Here is an 18,492-nt window from a genome sequence, read left to right on the forward strand (position 1 = left end):
AGGCATCGGCCCCCTGGGACGATCGGCCCCCTGGGACGATCGGCCCAGCGACCCACCTGCCTGACGTGCGTCGGGGGTGGCGGGTGTTTGTGTAATAAAGTGTTACCTTTTCACAGAGCCCAGGCTGGGGCAGCTCCTCTTCCCGCAGCAACTGACCTGGGAGCAGGGCCCCGGGGCTGGCGCGGGCCTTGGTGGGCACAGCCCGGGGTGGAAGCTGCACCAGGACAGAAGCCAGCAGCCGAGCCTGGGCTCCGCTTGATCCCGGGCTCACGCCTGGGCGGCCCTCACACTTCCACACGCTCGTCCCTAAAACCAGCTTGTCCACCAAACAGGCGAGCCGGGCAGAGCCTCCCTTGGATGGAGAGGCCCGTGGCAGCCCAGAGGATGGGCTGCAAGCCTCCCCAAGGTGGGCAGCGCCACGGCGGGAGAGCCCCGCCTGCCCTCGGCCCCCCTGGGCCACCTGACCCCCACTGGCAGCTTCCGGGGAGCCCTCTGGCCAGAACACCGGGCTTGCTCAGGGTTCTCCCCGCAGCAGGATTTGAGGGGAGCCCCGCAGCCCGAAGAGCCCACCTTAGCCACCACCCGCTGCCCGGCTGTCACGGGGACCTGCCTTTGTCCCAGTTCCCCCATAAACTCAGGGCCCCCAGCTCACTGCGCGCTCTGGAACCGTCCGCCAATCCCCAGCATCCTGACCCTCTTTACGTGGAACCTTCCCTCCCCGCTCTGGCCCCGCTGCTCCGCAGAAGCATCTCCTGTGTCCCCGTCCCAGCTCCCTCGACGCCCCGGCTGTCAGACCACACCGCGTCCACCACAGACTCCACCACCTGTCTGCTCGTCCAGTGGCCCCGGCACGTCACCAACCACACGGACAGCCCTTCCCGAGACGTAGCCTCTTCCTCAGCCCCTCCCTCTCCCTTGTAATGAATGATCTTGGCCTGTGCCCCCGGCAGCCCCCAGCCCTCTCCTTTCCCTACGCTCAGGCTCACACAGGCCCTGAGACCGGGTCGGTGGCCTTGTGAACCGCAGGCCAAGCTGGATTCCAGGCAGGAACCAGCTCCCAAGCGCGCCTCTCCCGATGCCTCCGGATTGATAAGGGTGGGGGCGGGGGAAGGACACAGCCAGAAACCACGTCGTGATACAAATGATAAATTATATTTATACAGTAAATAAGTATCAACAGTCAACACAAGTTCCAAACCGGCCATCCGCCCCTGGGACTGAGAAAACGGCTGGGCGACACCCCTACCACGGTGCCCGGCAGGAGGGAGCTTGATGGCATGTGTCCCACACGCGTGGCAGCACCAGTGGCTTCATGATCAGTGCAACGGGCAACACGGACGAGGCACCTGGGGGTGGGCCTGAGCCAGGAGCTGGGCGGGAGTCTGCCTGGGCCTGGGTGGGCCACTGGCTGTGACGTCGGGGCCTTAAAGTCCCATCGGGAAGGGCCCCTCCCTCTCACGGGGAATCGTGACCCCAGTAGCGTGGTCCTGTGCCCAGTGAGGGGGATGGCCCCTACCTCCCGGGGGAGCACCTTGCCCCGAGCCCCGCCCTGCCCCACCCTCCCCCAGGCTGCTGGGAGAGGCCAGACGGGCCTTCGTGGATGACTCCGGAGCCCATGGTCCAGCCCCAGGTCTCAGGGGCCGGGCAGGAGCTCTGGGCCGGGGGTAGCCCCAGGGAGGAGCACGGGTGAGCTCTTCTACATGGCAACAGGAGTGGCCCGAGAAGGCTGTTCTGAGTCAGCCTCCCGTGCCCAGCGCCAAGGGTCAGAGCTCCTGGAACCAGAGAGGGGGGAGGGGCCCCATCCCCCCAGGAGAGACCCCCAGCTGTCAGCTGCCCTTGGTGCTAGAGGTGAGACGTCCGCCACGTAGAGTGAGACTGAGGTGCCCGCCAGGCCGGCTGACCAGACAGACAGGACTCAGGGGAAATGGCCCTGCCCTGGGGAGAAGCAAGTCTCTTCTGGTCTTTCATTTGTGACTTACCTAATACTTTTATATAGTGGTGGGCGGGGTGAGGAAAGCAGGGGAGAGGGAGGTAAGATTAGTGCACGTTCGCTAAAAATCTCTTCCGGGTGAGAATGATTTTTCTTCCTCTGCCAAGTAAGAGATGATTACTTCTACGTTGCAACGGGTGTCTGGAGGGCGGGTGCGTAGGTCGGGGCCAGCCCTGGGCCCTCCCCCTGTCAGCCTGGGCTGCCCCCGACATGCTGCTCCCCCCGCTGTCCCCACCTCTACCCTGAGTGTGGAGTAAGATAGAGGGGGTCACAGACACAGGGTTCCAAAAGCCTCTCCTTCCCACGTTCCCACTGTAAACGAAGTCTTGTTAACTGCATGCCTTCAGTCACAGAAAGGAGTTAGCTGATAAAACCTGGTGAGTCACATTCATATGTTAGATTTTTTTTGTCTTTAACTTTCTTCGCGTTGGTTCATCAGTAAGAAAAATAGCCTCTCTCTCAGGATCTAGCCAAAAAGGCTGAAAGTCAATCAGTTTGGTAATCCACCAAAAAAAGGAGTTAAAGGGAAAGGCAACTGGAGGCTACGATTTTTTGTTACTGTTGTAGTTTTCTTTTCCTTTTAAATAAACATCTTTTATGCATAATCAAATTCCCATATGTTTTCCTATAAAGAATTTGCTTTAGTTTTCCCATAAGGCATTTTTTTTGTCTCTTCCTATTTAAATTTTCTTACAGAGTTAAAACCATAAATAAGAGGATTTACACCACTAACATGACGCTGCCAATATCTTAATCCAGCCAGACCTGGTAAATTCTATCAAAACTAGACAGTTAAATAAGAACGACGTTATAAAAATATTAGCCAAAAAAGACTATTCGATAATTCTGCAAACAAATATGAAATTGTACTAAACAAAATCTGTGCAAACGTGTACAAGCATGGAGCACGTGGCAGGGTTACGCTCAGGTTAGTTTAAAGCTTGCTCTAGTGGGTTTAAGTCAAGAGTTGTTCCACGGTGGTGGCATTTACTTTGAACTCACACACGAGCCAAAGAAAAGTAAAATACGCACAACCGCGTCCCCCAAAGGTCAGTGTCTGAGGAGCCCCGTACTCCATCCCGTCCACGCCTGGGGGGTCGCCAGGGCTGGGGGTGGGGGCCAGGTCCTGGGCAGGGGGGCTCCCAGAGGCCCGGGGCTGAGGCTGGGCCAGCACTGAGCACTGCCGCCTCCTCATCCAAGGCCCCCGAGGGCCGGCGGATCTCCACGGGGGCCGGGCCTGCGGCCAGGCTGGGTCAGGGGTCCTCCCGCCCGACACAGCCTCGGGGACCCACGTGCCGCGTGATGACGCCTCAGTGAGCCCACCACCTCTCGACCCTCAGGCTGAGGGCCAGGGCCGCAAAGACACCCTCTGCACACCCACCCCACTCTCAGACCCCATTCCACAGGCGAGAGCCCCTGCCCGGCGTCCTCGGCACGGATGCTCTGCGGCGGGTCCGGGGCGGGGGGGGGGGTGGGGGGGACACTAGAGGAGGAACGGGTTGGTTGTGCCGGTGGCCTGAGCTGCCGACGGGGGGACGCCCAGGCTGCCCACCATGTTCACTGCAGCGGGGCCCAGCGGTGGCAGGGAGGAGCCGCCAGCCCCCAGGGCTGGGTGGGAGGCTGCGGACGTCATGGAGGCCACAGCCACGGGCTCCACAGCCGGGCCGGGCCCGAAGGACGCGCTGCTCCCCAGCACCGGGCTCCCCCGCAGCTGGTTCAGCGTCGGCGGCTGCGGCTGGTTCACCTGGAAGGGGTTGACCGGGGCTGAGGCCGCGGCGGCACCTGGCGAGAGAGCGGGCAGGGTGGCCGCGGTCAGAGCAGCAGCATGCCCGGGCCTGGGCGACTGCGGCACAGCAGCACCGGGGCAGCCCGCCCGCCCCTCTGGGCCTGGTGTTGGGACTGGGAGAGTCAGGCCGTGAGGAGCCCAGCGAGGGGCCAGGCTCGCGGGGCCCAGCTCCTCCTCCGGGCGGGCACCCCGGGCGCCCTCCCTCGTTCTCTCAGCCAGCCAGCCAGCCTAGCTCTGCGACCAGAGGGAGAGGGGAGAGGAGAGAGGTGCGGGGAGAGAGGGGAGCCACGGGGGAGGTGGGAAGCGCAGGGCGGCCCGCACCTGGGGACCCTGGCATAATAAAGGCTCTGAGAAGTCCTGCAGTCTAGAAGCAGATACAGCGCCGTCCTGCCCAGTGTTTCCGGAATTCCTCTCATACCAGAAACCCTTCCCCGAGTTCAGCAGAAACATCTACTGATACCCTGGCCAAAAACCACGGGCGCTGCCGGCACTGAGTCTCCAACTCGGCCCAGCCCCTGCTCACAAAGGCTGCCAGGAAGGCACCCCCAGGTCACCAGAGGAGATGCCGCCTGCTCTCCACGAGGGCACCCCAACGCTCTTGCATCAGTCGCTCCTCGGAGCCGTGGGAAGAGGGCTGTGCAGATCAGATCACCCCGGCTAGAGATGAGCAGACTAGACCACAGAGTAGGACCAGAAAGGGGAAGAGCCAGGAGGATGGCCCTGGAGGGCCGGGGGGCTGCCGGAGCCTCCTGCGTCTTGGCTGTAGCCCCCAGGCCCTGACCGGCCCCCCACGGCCTGGCAGTGGAGCTCCTGCAGGGGCCCTCGGGGCAGACCCCTGGCTGTCGGCCAGCTCTGCCCTGGAGCCACTCCCACTGGTGGCAACCACGTTCCCTACCCACCTCAGGAGCGCACGGCCGGGCAGGACCCAGGCGTCACACACACACCGCTTCTGTCAGAGGGTCCCCGACCTCAGCCTGCCAAGTCCTCAGGTCTGAGGCCAAACACCTTGAAGGTGACCTGTTCCTGCCCTTGCGGAGCCCAAGGCCTTTCTGGGAAAACTCTGGGGAAGGGCAGGGGCTTCCTCAAGGAAAAGGGTTGCCCGAAATGAGAAGCGAAGGGGGTTCCGAATCCCCAGCCCCGGAGAAGAGGAGGGAGACATCCCGGCAGAGGGAACAGGACGTGTAGCGGGGGGGCAGAGAGCGGCCCACGCAGCTGAGGGGCTGAGCGCACAGGGGGCTGGCGTGGGCGGGGGCACGGGACACGGAGGCCCTGGCCACTCACTCGAGGGCTGGGGCTTGTCCTGCAGCCCACGTGGAGCTCCTGAGGGTGGAGAGCCCACCGGCAGGGAGGACGGGCTTGGGGGCAAGGGTGAGTGCCAGCCCCAGATAAGGCAGAATCCAGCAGCAGGGGCGAAATGAGGGCTCTTGGGGTCCCTGGAGCATGGCCCAGCAGAGAGCCCAGTTACCCTCAACCTGAAAACAGGGCTGCTGGGCAGCAAACCCAGGCTCCTCCCCTCAGCCCCAGCACTGTCCGCCTCCAGCTGACCTAAAACTGGCGCTCGCTAAAGGGTCTCCCTGGCTGCTGGGGCACCAAGTCAGGGGCAGCTTCTGCTCAGCGGTCTCAACTGAGGACAGGGTTTGTTTTCCAGCCCCCGAGTCCCGAGAGGCGCGAGGGCTGGTCCAGGATGCCCGGCGCTCCGCTACTGCTCAGCTGGGGCCAGCACGCCCCGAAGCCTGGTCCCCGCCTGTGGTCCCCGAGGGAAGAGTCCCCCGCAGAGGTGGAGGGGAGGTCAGTGCCCACGGGCCTGCCCCAGAGCCGCTCTCAGGAAGGGCAGACGGCCAGAGGAAGGCCGGGAAGCAAGCATACCTGGTGCCAGGAAGGGGTTGAGGGACTGTGCCGGCGGGGCTGGCTTGGTCACCAGCGAGTCCAGGTTCACCAGGGCTGCGTTGGGGCCCAGGAAGGACTCGGGGGTTTTCCGGGTGCCGCTGGGCTTGCTTGAGGCCACGGTCGGGGCCTGGGACTCAAAGGGGTCGGGGCTGGTAGTTCCACTGTTCTGGGCCGGCGGAGACGCCGCCTTGGCTGCAAGACAAGGACACACACGGGCTGGTGAGCCTGGAGGGCTCACCCAACCCCGAAGCGTCCAGAGCAAACCCCGACGTCCCCGGACGCCGACTCGCCGGGGATGCGTGCGGCTGCCCAAGGAATGGGGCGTTCGCTGCAGTGCTACAGCCCCAACCTGGAGCCACGGTCAGCCACAGGGCAGGGCAAGTACAACCAGACCTGAGTCCAGGGACGGAAGGCGCGATGAGGAAGGAGCAGGGACAGAGCAGTGCAGCGCGACCTCCACAAATACTAAGCTGGCATTTTGGGTTGGTGGCCACACAGGAGTAGCTCACATTTTTTTAAATGTTTTCATTTTCTAAATTTTCTACAGTGAACATGAATTGCTTGACAGTAAGAAGAAAGCAAATGACTTTTAAAAGTTCAGCCAACAGAGGGTGTGCTGAGGCAGGCCGGGAGTGTGCCAGGCTGCTCTGCTCTGTGAGATGGTGATGGGGACACGGTCCCGAAGAACCATCGATTCTGCACTCAGCAGCCCCACGTCCAGGAACCCAGACTCGGGAGATAACGCAAAGTGTGAGCAGGGGGTTAAGCACGGAGATGTTCGCTACAGCATTATTTACTTTAGCACAACTTGAGATCAACTTAAAATGCCCTCCCCCAAATTAACGATTAAATATGGGGTTGGCCAAAAAGTTCGGGTTTTCCCGTAATATCTTACGGAACCCAGTAACTTGTCGCTGAGCCCTACAAAGAGATACTACAAAGCTATTTCTAAAGAATTTGTAACGTTGAAAGAATATGTTCTCAATCCGCTTTTCCACAAAAGCGGTGGAAAAAAAAAAAAAGTGGTGGGGGCAGGATTCGACTCCCTCCATCCGTAAGAGCTCAGAAAAAGTGCTGGGAGGGCGCACAGTGGCCACGTGTAGATGGAAGAATGACAGATGATTTTCATTGTCTTCCATACACTTTCCCACACTTTCTACAACGGGAACACCTCCAGAATTGGGGTAAATACGTCACAGGCCCAGGGAAGGGTGCTTAGGCTTCTCCCTGAGGGGTGGGGAGCGAGCAAGGACAGTTAGGTTGTACTTTGGCCTGTGTAAGAGACACACGGAATCTTGTTGCTTTTTTAATGCGGCAAAAGAAACCCGGGGAAGCAGCAGCTCTAAGTTGCTTCTGGGCCCCTGGAGCTGAGAGGGGCGGGGGGTGGGGGTGGGGGTGGGCGGTGAGGGGTGCCAGGCTGCTCCTACCTTAGGCCAGCCCAGCCCTGCCTGCTGGGGGAGGCGGGGGAGGGGCAGTGGGTAACGGGGAGCGGGGAAGCCAGGAGAGGAGAGAGAAAGGAGAAAAGTTGCTCGGTGCAGCTGGGAGGGGTGGCCCTGAGGAAGGCAGGCGCCACCTGACTCTGTCCCCAGCCCCACAGGCCTGTGTGAAGAGGGCATGCAGCCCCCTCCCTCTGCCCCTCGGGGCCCAGTCTCCCTCCCTGCTCCGACTCTGACCCCTCCCAGCCCAGGGGCGCTCGGGGAGGAGCAGGGTCTTCTGCAGAGCGTGCATGTGTGTGCGTCACAGATGCCTGCCCACACAGAGAGCCGGGTGGTCTGGAAAAGGGGGCGCCTTTGGGGAGCCGGGAAGAGGAAGGCTGGCGGAGACGGCAGGGCTGCGCTGGGCCGGCCGGGGAGCCAGGGCAGTGGGCTTCCGCCAGCGGCCACAGGGCCCAGGGCGCGAGGCCGAGGAACAGAGGTGGCTGGAGGAGAGGAGAGGGTGACAGAAAGCTCAAGGGCATTCCTGCCGCTGCTGCCCCGTGAATGTGAATCCCTGAGTCAGACCCCCGGCTCCCAGGTCAGACACGTGCACACGCGTGGAATCGCCAGGTTCCTGACTGTGATGCCTGCGGCAACGGGGCTGGTCAGGGGCACAGGACGGCACAGAAACCACCACCACCACCGCCGTTACGTACCTGCTTTTTTTGAAGTTCGGAGGTTGTCAAATTCAGAAAAGTCATCTTTAATTGTACCATTCAAATTACTGAAGAGATCAAAAGCCCCTGGGGAGAGAGCGGCAGTGGCTGTGCGGTGTCTCCACTTCTCTGCCATGTGCTTCCCCATCGTGGGGGACCAGAGGTGGGCCGGCGTCTGTAGCCCTCACGGGGGAGAACCCGGAGAGTCGGGGGGCAGCGGGGGTGTGGGGTCCCTGGGTGGGCAAGGTAGGCACCGGGAGGGGCCTCCCCATGCAGAGCAGGGCTCTCGGCTGCCCCTGCCCCACCTCCCCCTCCCCAAACTGAAGCCGAGGGGCCAGGGGGCGGGGGGCTCACCAGAGGGGGATGCGGGCTTGGCGGCCGACGCTGCGGCCCAGGGGTCAGCGGCTTTCCCGGCACTGGGGGCTGGCTGCTGCGGGGCGGCCCAGGGGTCAGAGCCCTTGGGGACGGAGCGTGTGCCGGCTCCGGTGGGCACCCCCCATGGGTCGACGGAGGTGGCTGGCTTGGCACCTGTGGGAAGGTGGGGTCGGTTCAGAGATGCTCCCAGAAAGGGCTGGGCAGCCAGGGTGAGAGGGAGAGGACCTGGGGCCACAGGAGCACCCTGGGGGGAGCCCCCGCGGCCTCCACCCCGGCAGAGCTTGCCCAGCAGCGTCCTCCCTGCCCGCACGCAGCACACACGCGGTGCGGCATGGAGAGGCATCAAACAAACAGCTGTGCGCTAACACGTCCACTCCCTAAAGGATGGGACAGACTCCAACGCCCGGGCCTGCGCAGGGGGGGGAGTGGGTCGTGCACGCGCGCGTGCATCCGTCCACCTGCACAGGGCACCCACGCACCTGCTCCCCCCGCGGACCATCTCAGACGACCACCGCATGGCCCCCACGCCCCACCCCAGTCGTCCACACCTCCCTCCACGAGCTCCGGTTTCGCCACGGAGGGGGCCGAGGGGGCGAGCGGTGCCGGGCCCCTGAGCCGTGTGCTACCAGACACAGCGTCGGGGTGCTCTCGGGGGCGGCTGTGTTCACGCGGAGGTTTATCCGGGAGACTGGGCTGCGCTGGCATGCAGCTGAAACGTGCTGCTTACTGCTGTCTGACACTTCACCCTGCGACAGAAGGCGTGGCTGGCGTAGCCGTCGCTGTGCTTGCACGCGCGGCCCTTCACCGCAGACACGGGCACCAGCCTGCCCCTTCCCAGGCCCCTCGCGCCTCCCCTCCCACCAGGGGCCTGGCCCCGTCTCTACCCTCCCCTCCCACCAGGGGCCTGGCCCCGTCTCCACCCGCCTCCCTCGGGTTTTTTGTTGTCATTGATTTGACGGGTTCCTTCCACGTCTGGGTGCTGATTCTCTTCCTTGAGTTCCAAACACCTTCTCCTAACTTGTGGCCTTTCCCTTCACTCTCCTCATGGAATCTTTTGATGAACAGAGGAGTTCTCACTTGGATGGAGTAGAACGCAGCAGGATTTCCCTCTAATTTGTGCTTTTCGGGACACGCAGGAACTCCACCTCCACACGCCCTCGCACGTGGCCCGGATCATACTTTTTACTTTATCCTTTATTTCCATGAGGGATTTATACAACTTTAGGGACTGGCATATTTTTAAAACTTCGTTTTCTAGTTACTTATTACTATGCAGAGAAACAATTTAATTTCGTATACTAATTTTTGTATTCAGCAATCTTGCTAAACTCTTAATTCTAATCATTGAAATACATCCTATTTATTCTTTTTTTCTTCTTTAAAATCTTTATTGGGTGTTAAAGAAGCAATGTATAATGGCTTTACATTGTTGTGTTAGTTACATCCTATTTATTCTCACAGTAATTCTAATAACTCTTAATTCCCATCACCTCATTTGCAGAAACTCTTTGGGAGTCTATGTACACGGTCACATGCCCTGAAAGCGATGACAGCTTAGTTCTTCCAAGTCCCTCATTTTCCCGCCTCGCTTTGTTGGCCAGGACCACCCGTCCCATCGCAGAGCAGGGGAACGGACTGTGTCCACGTTTTGCTCTTAAACGTATACCGTTAAATGGCACCATTTACCACAATAGGCGTTTTTCCTTTCAGAAGCTCTTTATCAGGTTATGGAAGTTCCCCCTTATTCCAAGTTCGCTAAGACTTCTGCGATAAAGAGCTGGTGAATTCTGTCAGCCTGTTTCTGCCTCTAATAGGATGATCACGTGATTTTTCTCTTTGGGCCTGTTCATATGGTACATTAATACATTTCCTAGTGATCTGGTCCTTGCAAACAATGTTCTTCATGAGGTACTGTATCATTTTTATATTTTCCTCGTTCCGGTTTTACAGTTGCTTCTTTGCTTAGGGTTTTTGCACCTATATTCCTAAGTGGGCCTGGCCTGACCTGTTTGCTCTCACACTGTGTATCTTCTGTCTGGTTTTGGTGTTAAGGTTATGCTAGCCCACAAAATGAGTAGGAATACTCCCTTTTCCCACCCCCTGAAGGAGTTTGTATAAAGTGGAGTTGTTTCTTTCTTTTTTGTTTTTAGTATTTATTTATTTAGTTTGGCTGCGCCGGGTCTTAGTTACGGCACGTGGGATCTTCGCTGCGGCACGCCGGATCTCTTAGTTGCGGCACGCGGGATCTAGTTCCCTGACCAGGGATCAAAGCCGGACCCCTGCATTGGGAGTGCGGAGTCTTAACCGCTTGGACCACCCGGGAAGTCCCTGGAGTTGTTTCTTGAATGGCTTGAGAACTTCCAGCAAAGCCCTCTGGGTGATTGAGGGAACGAGAGGGAGGTGAGTGACTTACTCGGCTCCTTTAATGATTACAGGACTTTCCCTATTTACAGGTGTCCTACTGTTCTTCCGCCAGTGTTCTCCGCTTTGCAGAGTCTTCTTTTTTAATTTACCCGTTTTATCTAAGTCCTCAGATCTGTCAGCACAGACTTGATCAAACACCTCTTACTCTGTGTGGAATCTCGGCAGGACCCGCACCTACACTGCTTGGCCTTTCCTCTTTACTTTTCAGAACTACTCTTGCCAGAGATTTCTCTATTTTATTCCTCTTTTCAGTGACCAACTTCGGGGTTTGTGGATATTACTCTGTCTGTGTTCTTAACTTGTTAGCTTCTGTTCTCCTCACTGTTTCGTTCCTTCCACCTGACTTGGGCGTGACACCATCCAAGCCTCAACACCTCATCAATCTTGTACCTTTCTTCTGGACTAATGCAAACATTAAAAGCTCTAAATTTTCCTCTTACTATCACTTCCATTGTCCTATGTATTCTGATGTGAAAATATTTACGTTATTATTTGGTTCTAAATATTTCTGTCACTGTAATTTCTTATTTGACTCAAGAATGTAGAAGTGTTTTTAAAATGTCAGGTGTGTGGAGTCTTCTACTTATCTTTTTGCTACCGACTTTAAACTTGAGTGTACTGTGGTCAGAAGGTGCGTTCTATGTGATCCAGTTTTCTGACTTGGCAGAGGCTTTTTGCCTAGCACGCAATTGATGCTTTGCATCTCGCGTGTGACTGGAAAGAACGCGTGCTCTCCAGTTGCTGAGACGACACCGTCACAGGCTTATGAATCACTCTGCTCCAACTTTCTCATATTCTTATTTAAACATCTTCTCCTGCCTAGTTCTGTATTCCTGATATTCTCCATTCCTTCCCGAGATCTGAGTTTCCGTCTGGTTGTCTTCCATGTCAGCTGGAAGAACTTCCCTTGGCAGTTTTCGTGGGGCTGGAAATGGTACCCTTTCACCCTCATTCCTGAAGGATACCTTTACCGGATGCAGGATTCTGGTGGGTGAGGTTTTCGGTGGTTTCTCTATCTCACCGTTGCTCTCAGGAAAAGGATGTTCTCCCGGTGGGCCCTGAGGACGTCATCCCACCGCCCCGACGTTCTCGTCACTGCTGGGACTCCGCCGCCGGCCTGACTGCCGCTCTTCCCTGCTCCCGGGGGATCATCTCTGATGTCCTCTCCCTTTGCTGTCCCCCAGTCTCCTGACTGCACGTCTGGGTGTGGGTTTCTCTGATTACCCTGTGTAGGGCTCACTAGGCTCCCCAGCTCTGAGAGGAAGCCCCTCGCCACAATTCTTGAAAGCCCTCCGTCGCTATCTTTTCAAACATTACTTTCCTGGAACTCCAAAAAGCCGCATCCCCATTCTGCCTGCACGCACCCCCAACTCCTCCAGAGCACTCTCCAGAAAGCTCCGTGGCTACTCGTTTATCAGGAGTCTCCCTGGGCAGCGAGCTCCTGGGGGCACCAGGCGGGGTGAAAAGACCGGGCACTGCTCCCTGACGCCCGTGGACTCAGCGCCCAGGGCCCGTCCCCAGGCAGGGCATTGCACGGGGCCCGGCCGTGAAAGGGGCTCCTTGGCTTTGAAGAAGACGCACCGCCGCCGGCCGGCCTCCCCCAGGCTTGCCACGGCAACCAGGACGGACGAGCCAGGGCAGCCTCACACCTGTCACCCACTGGCGGCCGGCCAGCTCTGGTGTGGACTTGGGGCTTCTCCAGCCGCCGCCCCCAAGCCCACAGCCCTCCTGAGGCTTCCAGAAGCTCCTCCGACCTTTCACTCCCGTCTGCCCAGTGTCTCACGCAGAACAACCTCCCCTGGGACGGACCCCACTCTCCCGGGCCCACTTCGGCCAGCGGGACACCTGGTCCCGGCTGGAGCCACACAGCCGGGGTGCGCCCTCGCTCTGCCCCCAACACAGCACCTCGGGGGCCTTGGTTTCCTGTCTCAACTGGAGGAAGCTGCCAGGGTGGAAACTGCGTCAGGGAGGGAGCTGAACTGCAGGTTAGAAGAGCTGGGACGTGTCTTCAGAGCTGCCGAGAGGCAACGGAGAGGACGCAGGATGGGGAGGTTGCAGAGGACCCGGACCCGGTGCCAGGCTGCTTCTGGCTCCCGCGGGGCCTCGACCTCCCCCGCTCAGCAGCGCCCGCGAGAACTGCGGGCTCACAGCTCACGTCCCAGCGCGTCTGTGCCCAAGGACCCGGACTGGGAGCCCTGCACTCCTCCCCTTCGCCTGACCGCTGGGCAGACGCGCCCCCATCGGGAGACGCTCCCTGGTCACCTTCCAGCACCCACCTCCTCTTTTCTGGAGGGATCCCCTGATCTTCCTCGGGAGAACTGTCCCCTCACCACTCCCTAGTCCCGGTCTGAGTGGGCGGACCCTGCGCTGCAACAGGGGAGGGTCTTCACCAGCCCACCCCCAGTCCCAGCTCCCCACTCCTGCATCCCAGAGAGGTCCATGAGGTCCAGGGAGATCCTCTCCATCCCCGGGCTGTGAGCAACCAGAGCCGTCACCCAGGCCTTGAGCTTCTGAGGCCAAAGGGAGAGGGGAGGGGCCCAGTGGGTGGGGGCAGAGCAGGGGGCCTGGGTCTTGGTGACACCGGCTCAGCCACTGGGTCGAGCTGGCCTGAGGGCAGAGCTACCCGTCCCCACTGGGTACAACATGGCGTCCTTCCCATCAGACGGCCTCCCCGGCCCGCTTGGGGGCACGGTCCCCACCCTGCAGCCCCCTCACGGGCACCTGCTCACGGGGGCCGAGCTCACGCCGCTCTCCCGGGCCTCAGAGAGGACCTGACACACCAAGGTGCTGGCAACTGGTGGGGCCTGAGGGACCCACAGAGTCTCAGGGCTGCGGGGACCCTGCGGTCACCCCGACTCCCACCATGGGCACCGTCGATGCTGGAGAGCACTTCTGGGAGGTTCCGGGTAAATGTCTGACTTGGGTGTAGAAACACATAGCTAGAGCTGCCCCGACTCTGCACAGCCCACGCAGAGAGTCTGCAAATGCCTTTGATTCAGAGGGATGCACTCACCACGCAGCTCAGGGGGCACCAGGCCAGCGGTTCTCAGCTGTGGCTCTTGGGAATCCCTTGGGGGTGTGAGTAGAATACTGACCCCCGCACACACAGATGCCAAGGAGGGCCTGGGCATGTGCATTTTTAGAGGCTCCCCGAGCAGCTAGGATGGGCAGCTGGTGCGGGAGAACCACCCAGCTCCTGGGCCGCTCGGATCACAGGCTGGATGGACAGACGGACGTCTGGTGCGGCCGGACCCTGCCATAGACAGGCGGCCCTCAGCACCACCTCGCTCCTCTGAGCATCGTTCGGCCCGCACGGCCCAGGCCCAGGCCCTGCCCTGCAAGAGGAACACGGCCCCGGCGACTGTACCTAGCATGCGGGTCACGGGCAGCCGGCGACCACGGGGAAGGAGGGGTCCTGAGGACAGGGTGACCCCGTCTCCCCGAGCAGGACACCCGAGCCATGTTTTCAAGCGCAGCCAGGCGCTCACTAGCCGAACAGCAGGACACAGCATCGCGTGAGGAGCCGGCAGGTACGGGGGGCCAGGCTGCCCTGCCAGGCAGAGGCCGGCTTGGAACTCCTTGGCCTCCCACCGCCCCGGGCCTCGGGCACTGCCCTCTCAACTGCACGTGGGACACGACGGACCCCGCTGTGCTCCGCCCACCACAGCCCGGCAGGGCCACACACCCGACAAACAGGCGCTTGTTGAGGGACTGAGAGGAGGGGAGGCTAGGACCGAGGGCCCATTCACAGGGAGCGTGCCCGGCTCCCCCCGAGCCCCACGACGAGCCTCCATGGGACAGGGAAGCAGTCACATGGCGGGTCATGGAGTGAGCGGGGGCGGGGGCTGAGCCGGCCAAGGCCGTCGGAATCACAGGCCGTGAGCCCTGCTGTCCCAGGCGGCTGCTTTGTGCCTGGCAGGTGCAGGAAGTGCCCTGCTGACCTGGCAGGCGCCGCTCTCCCTCCTCCCAGCCCCCAGCATTTCCTCCCGGGGCCCCTTGGCACAAGCTGGTAAAGGCAGGGCTCGCTACCGAGGGCGGCTTTCACAACAGCGCTTCTTTCATCCAGAGGGCGCATCCCACAGTGCTGGGGAAGAGACTCTGATCTTTCTAGCTGTTTCGGGGCAGTGGGGTGTTCCCCAAACACACACTGGCAGATTCTACCACAGACTAAGCAGTAAGCCCGACACTGTGTCTCGCTCCAGAGCGGTGTCTCAGAAGAAGGAAGCAAGTTCACGGTCACCACAGTCCAGTGAGCTTGGGAGCGGGGCTGAGGCCGCGTCCTGCAGCGCTGCTGAGGGCAGAGCGCTAGCACTGCCCACGGGAGCCGACGTCTAGAGCTTCGACTGATGCCTGGAAAGACTCCCCGTGTACGGAAGAAAGAAATGTCTACACGTACCCACGATGTGACCCCAACCACGTGAAAACACACAGGCCCAGGGGACGCAGAAAGCAGACAAGCTAACATTTTAACACCGGTTCTCGCTCCCTGTTGCAGTCTGAGGGGACCTTTCCCGGACATGAGCAACCACAGAAGGCCTTAGCGGCAGTCCAAGATGGCGTGATGACTCCAGGACTGGGGGCCACGAGCACTGAGCCTGCCCCTCGCTTGCTGTGTGACCTCAGAGGAACGAACAGCCTCTCTGGGCTTTGATGCTCTGTTTTCCCCAAGTCACTGGTAAAAATGCCAAGTGCACCAGAACCGAGGAGACGGCCCTGGGTTGGGCAAGTAGCAAAAGACGGCAAAGTGGCAAAAGACGGCAAAGTGGCAGTCCATGAACCAACCACACATGGCCACTGCAGGTGCATTTTGATTAGCTCCAACCATGTTCTTAATTTTTAAAATTCATTGTCAACATTTAAAAATTTGATTTCACAATCTCAGGTTTCAACCTTCTCTTACTGCTCAATGGTTATACAAAATGTGGTATGTCTATAAAATGGAATATTATTCAGCCATTAAAAAGGAACGAAGGAGGGATGTGTGCTATCATGTGGGCAAACTCTGAAAACATGCTAATTGGGAGTCACAAGGGCCATGTGTTGTGTGATCCCATGACAGACGTAACGCCGGACAGGCAACTCCAGAGACAGGAAGCAGACTGGTGGTGGGGGAGGGGCAACAGGGAGTGACTGCCTAATGGGAAGGGGTTTCCTTCTGGGGCAATGGAAAGTCCCGGGATCAGTACTGATAACCGCACGCTATCATGAAGGACTAAGAACCACTGAACTGCCCACTTGAAAATGGATAAGATGGCGAATTTTATGTCGTGTAAGTTTTATCTTGATTAAAAACAATTTAGAAGAGCAGAACCACGTGGGCGGGATTCCCATGTGACGTTCAGCTGCCTCTGGGCACCAGCCGCCTCTCCCCGGCCGCTGGCTTCCGCTGCCTGCAGGTGTGAGAACTCCAACCACTGGAGGTGGTCCTGCCCCACCCGCAGGAGACCCCCCCCAGCTCCCCGCGAGGGTCAGGTGCCTGGTCAGTCAGGACACCCAGCTCCAGGGCCCAGCCCTGTCCACCAGCCAATGGGAGGGCTGGGCAAACTTGCTGGTTGAAAACATATGTATTCCCTCTCTCCTGACCAGGTAATACTTACCCCTGGTAAATAAGTCAGACAGTTAAACAAAAAAAAAAGGTAGAGGGAAAAGCCTGTCTCTCTCCCACCACTGCGACCCCCAAACCCCTCCCAAAAGCAGCCGCTGACTGGACTCAGTGCTCCTCAAGCCCTCTGGCTTCACCAGCTCCTGGAGGGACCACGCTCTCTCCCCGGCACTGAGGAGACCGCCCATCTGCTTACTGACCCCATACGACTGTGAAAGGGATTGAGAGTCTCTCCTGAAGAACACCCCACCCATAACTTTACACAAGAACTGTTTTCAGATTTAAAGAAAAGTCCGAGACGCTGCCTGGAAGGGCCCGTGTCCCCATGGGCAGAGCCGAGGGGCGTTTCCAGCAGACCTGCCTCGTGTGGCCACGCGTGCTCCCAGGGGGGTGCACAGCACACAGGCGGGGCTGCTGTGGCCTCCAGTGAGCGACAGCTCTAGGGCACTGGCCTGGGTCTGCCCCAAGGCACAGAGGGCTCCCACCAAAGCGGGTGTGGGGCTCTGCCCAGCCCTGAGGCCAACAGCATCCCCCAAGGACAAGTGCAGGGACGCCCGCCTGGCCCTCCCCTTCCCCACCTCCACCCCTGCTGCCCATTTCACACCAGCAGGGCCCGAGCCCTGGGCCCACTACAGCACCGCACGGCCTCACACCTGTCATGAGCTGAGCCTTCTGCGGGAACACCCACGCCTCCTCGGGGCCCGGACACGCCTGCTCCTCCCTGAAGACTCCTCCAAGACGCACGCCTCACGCCCGCCGGACTGCTGCCCCAGGATGGACGCAAAGACGGCCCCCGGGGCCCTGCCCACATAGCATTGCTACTAGGCTGGTGGCCTGACTCGCCCACACCTGCCAGGGCCTGGAGGGCAGGGCCATTACCTGCTCCTGTCTGGGTCCCCGCACGGCAGGACAGAGCCTGGTATTCGGTGCACTTTGGCAAACTTCCAGGGAACCGAGCCGGATACAAAAGATGGTTCTGGTTTGGGGAAACAGAGGCCCCAAGAGACACGAGCAAACTGGCACAAAATGTACATTCGAGGTTGCAAGACAGGAAGTCCACGGATCAGCCATGGGCAGCAGGGTTGATGGAGCACCCGGGGGGCCTCCCAGAGCAGCAGGCTGGGTGGGAAACCAGCCCAAAGCCTGGAGGCCAAGCCCCGTGCCCAGCGATCCGGAAGCCCACGTGCCCAAGATCTCGGCCCAAATTAAACAGAGGGCGCCACACTCCTGTCTGAATCTCCTATCACAAGTTCACCTTGCATTTGGCATTAAACAGAACTTTAAAATATCCATTTAGCCTCGTAAACTGATTTGCTGTTGCTTAAATGACAGGTAAGAAGAATTACAGTAAACGTGCCCCCTTTTCATTAGCGATCACTTAAGCACGCCGTAATTTCTGGCTAATTACAGCACGATGATTTAGACGTTTCACGCTGTGTATTACGGTTTCTTAACCTGGGGTGCAATTCTGAGGCTGAGAGAGTTGACGCATGTCCCGGAGGAGGGACAAGCCCTCTCCGAGGCGTGTGGGCAGCGGAGAAGAAATCTCCCAAAGCAGAAAACCACTCACAACAGGACGAAGCAGAGCCCTGAACCGCAGTCCTCAGGGGGGCGCTCCGGGTCCTGCGGAGGTCTGGACACCCACCCCCACCACCCAGACCCACTCAGACCGCTGCCAGGTGAGAGGGAGCTGCGCGCCCTGCAGCCACTCCCCCGTCCAGCAGGCGGGCAGGGGAGACGTACGAGGGAGGTCTTTACCGAATGACGGCCAGGGGTCCGAAGTGCTGCTGGGGGCTGCCGGAGCACCCCAGGGGTTGGTCTGGCTGGCTGAAGCGGAAGGGCCCCAGGGCTCCGCCTTCGGGGCAGCAGGGCCCGCGCTGGGCAGAGCGTCCATCAGGTCCAACAGCGTGGTCTGCTGCGGGTGCGAGCCATGCTGTTGAGACGAGGACCGAAGACAGAGGACAGGTTCACCCTGCTGCCCTTGCGGCCAGTGTCCGCCTGTGCCCCTCCCAGTGCAGAGGCCTTCTGGGGGGCCCAGAGGACCCGGGACTGCGCCGCCCCACATCCCCGCTTCTCAGTAAGGACCAGGCTCCACCCACACCAGCTATTTGCTGTGTGCCAAGCGCCCGCCGTCTGTCGACAGGTCCTTGGGGCTTCCCAGGAGAACAGGGGGTTTGCTTCCCTCCGAGACACGGCCCCCCAGCTGCCAGCGTCATCCAGGCCTCTCTCCCGGGGGCCGTTACACCCTCCTGCTCCCACAGCCGGCCTGGCTGCCCTCAGGGACCCCGCAGCACTGG

The 18,492-nt window shown here is 59.9% G+C and overlaps 1 protein-coding gene across 3 annotated transcripts in view; it reads right to left on the reverse strand.

Moving 5' to 3' along the window:
- Positions 1–3,473: 3,473 nt before the first annotated feature.
- EPN2 (epsin 2) overlaps positions 3,474–18,492 on the reverse strand; it is a 66,551-nt gene continuing 51,532 nt past the window's right edge. For all 3 annotated transcript variants that reach the window (XM_065896867.1, XM_065896865.1, XM_065896866.1), the window contains 5 exons: positions 17,954–18,128; positions 8,149–8,322; positions 7,795–7,881; positions 5,643–5,855; positions 3,474–3,772 (listed from right to left, as the gene is read on the reverse strand). In XM_065896867.1, coding sequence (XP_065752939.1) covers positions 3,474–3,772; positions 5,643–5,855; positions 7,795–7,881; positions 8,149–8,322; positions 17,954–18,128 — 948 coding nt within the window. The remainder of the gene's footprint in view (positions 3,773–5,642; positions 5,856–7,794; positions 7,882–8,148; positions 8,323–17,953; positions 18,129–18,492) is intronic.

The sequence above is a fragment of the Phocoena phocoena genome, chromosome 19, assembly GCF_963924675.1.
Source record: "Phocoena phocoena chromosome 19, mPhoPho1.1, whole genome shotgun sequence".
NCBI classification, from domain to species: domain Eukaryota; kingdom Metazoa; phylum Chordata; class Mammalia; order Artiodactyla; family Phocoenidae; genus Phocoena; species Phocoena phocoena.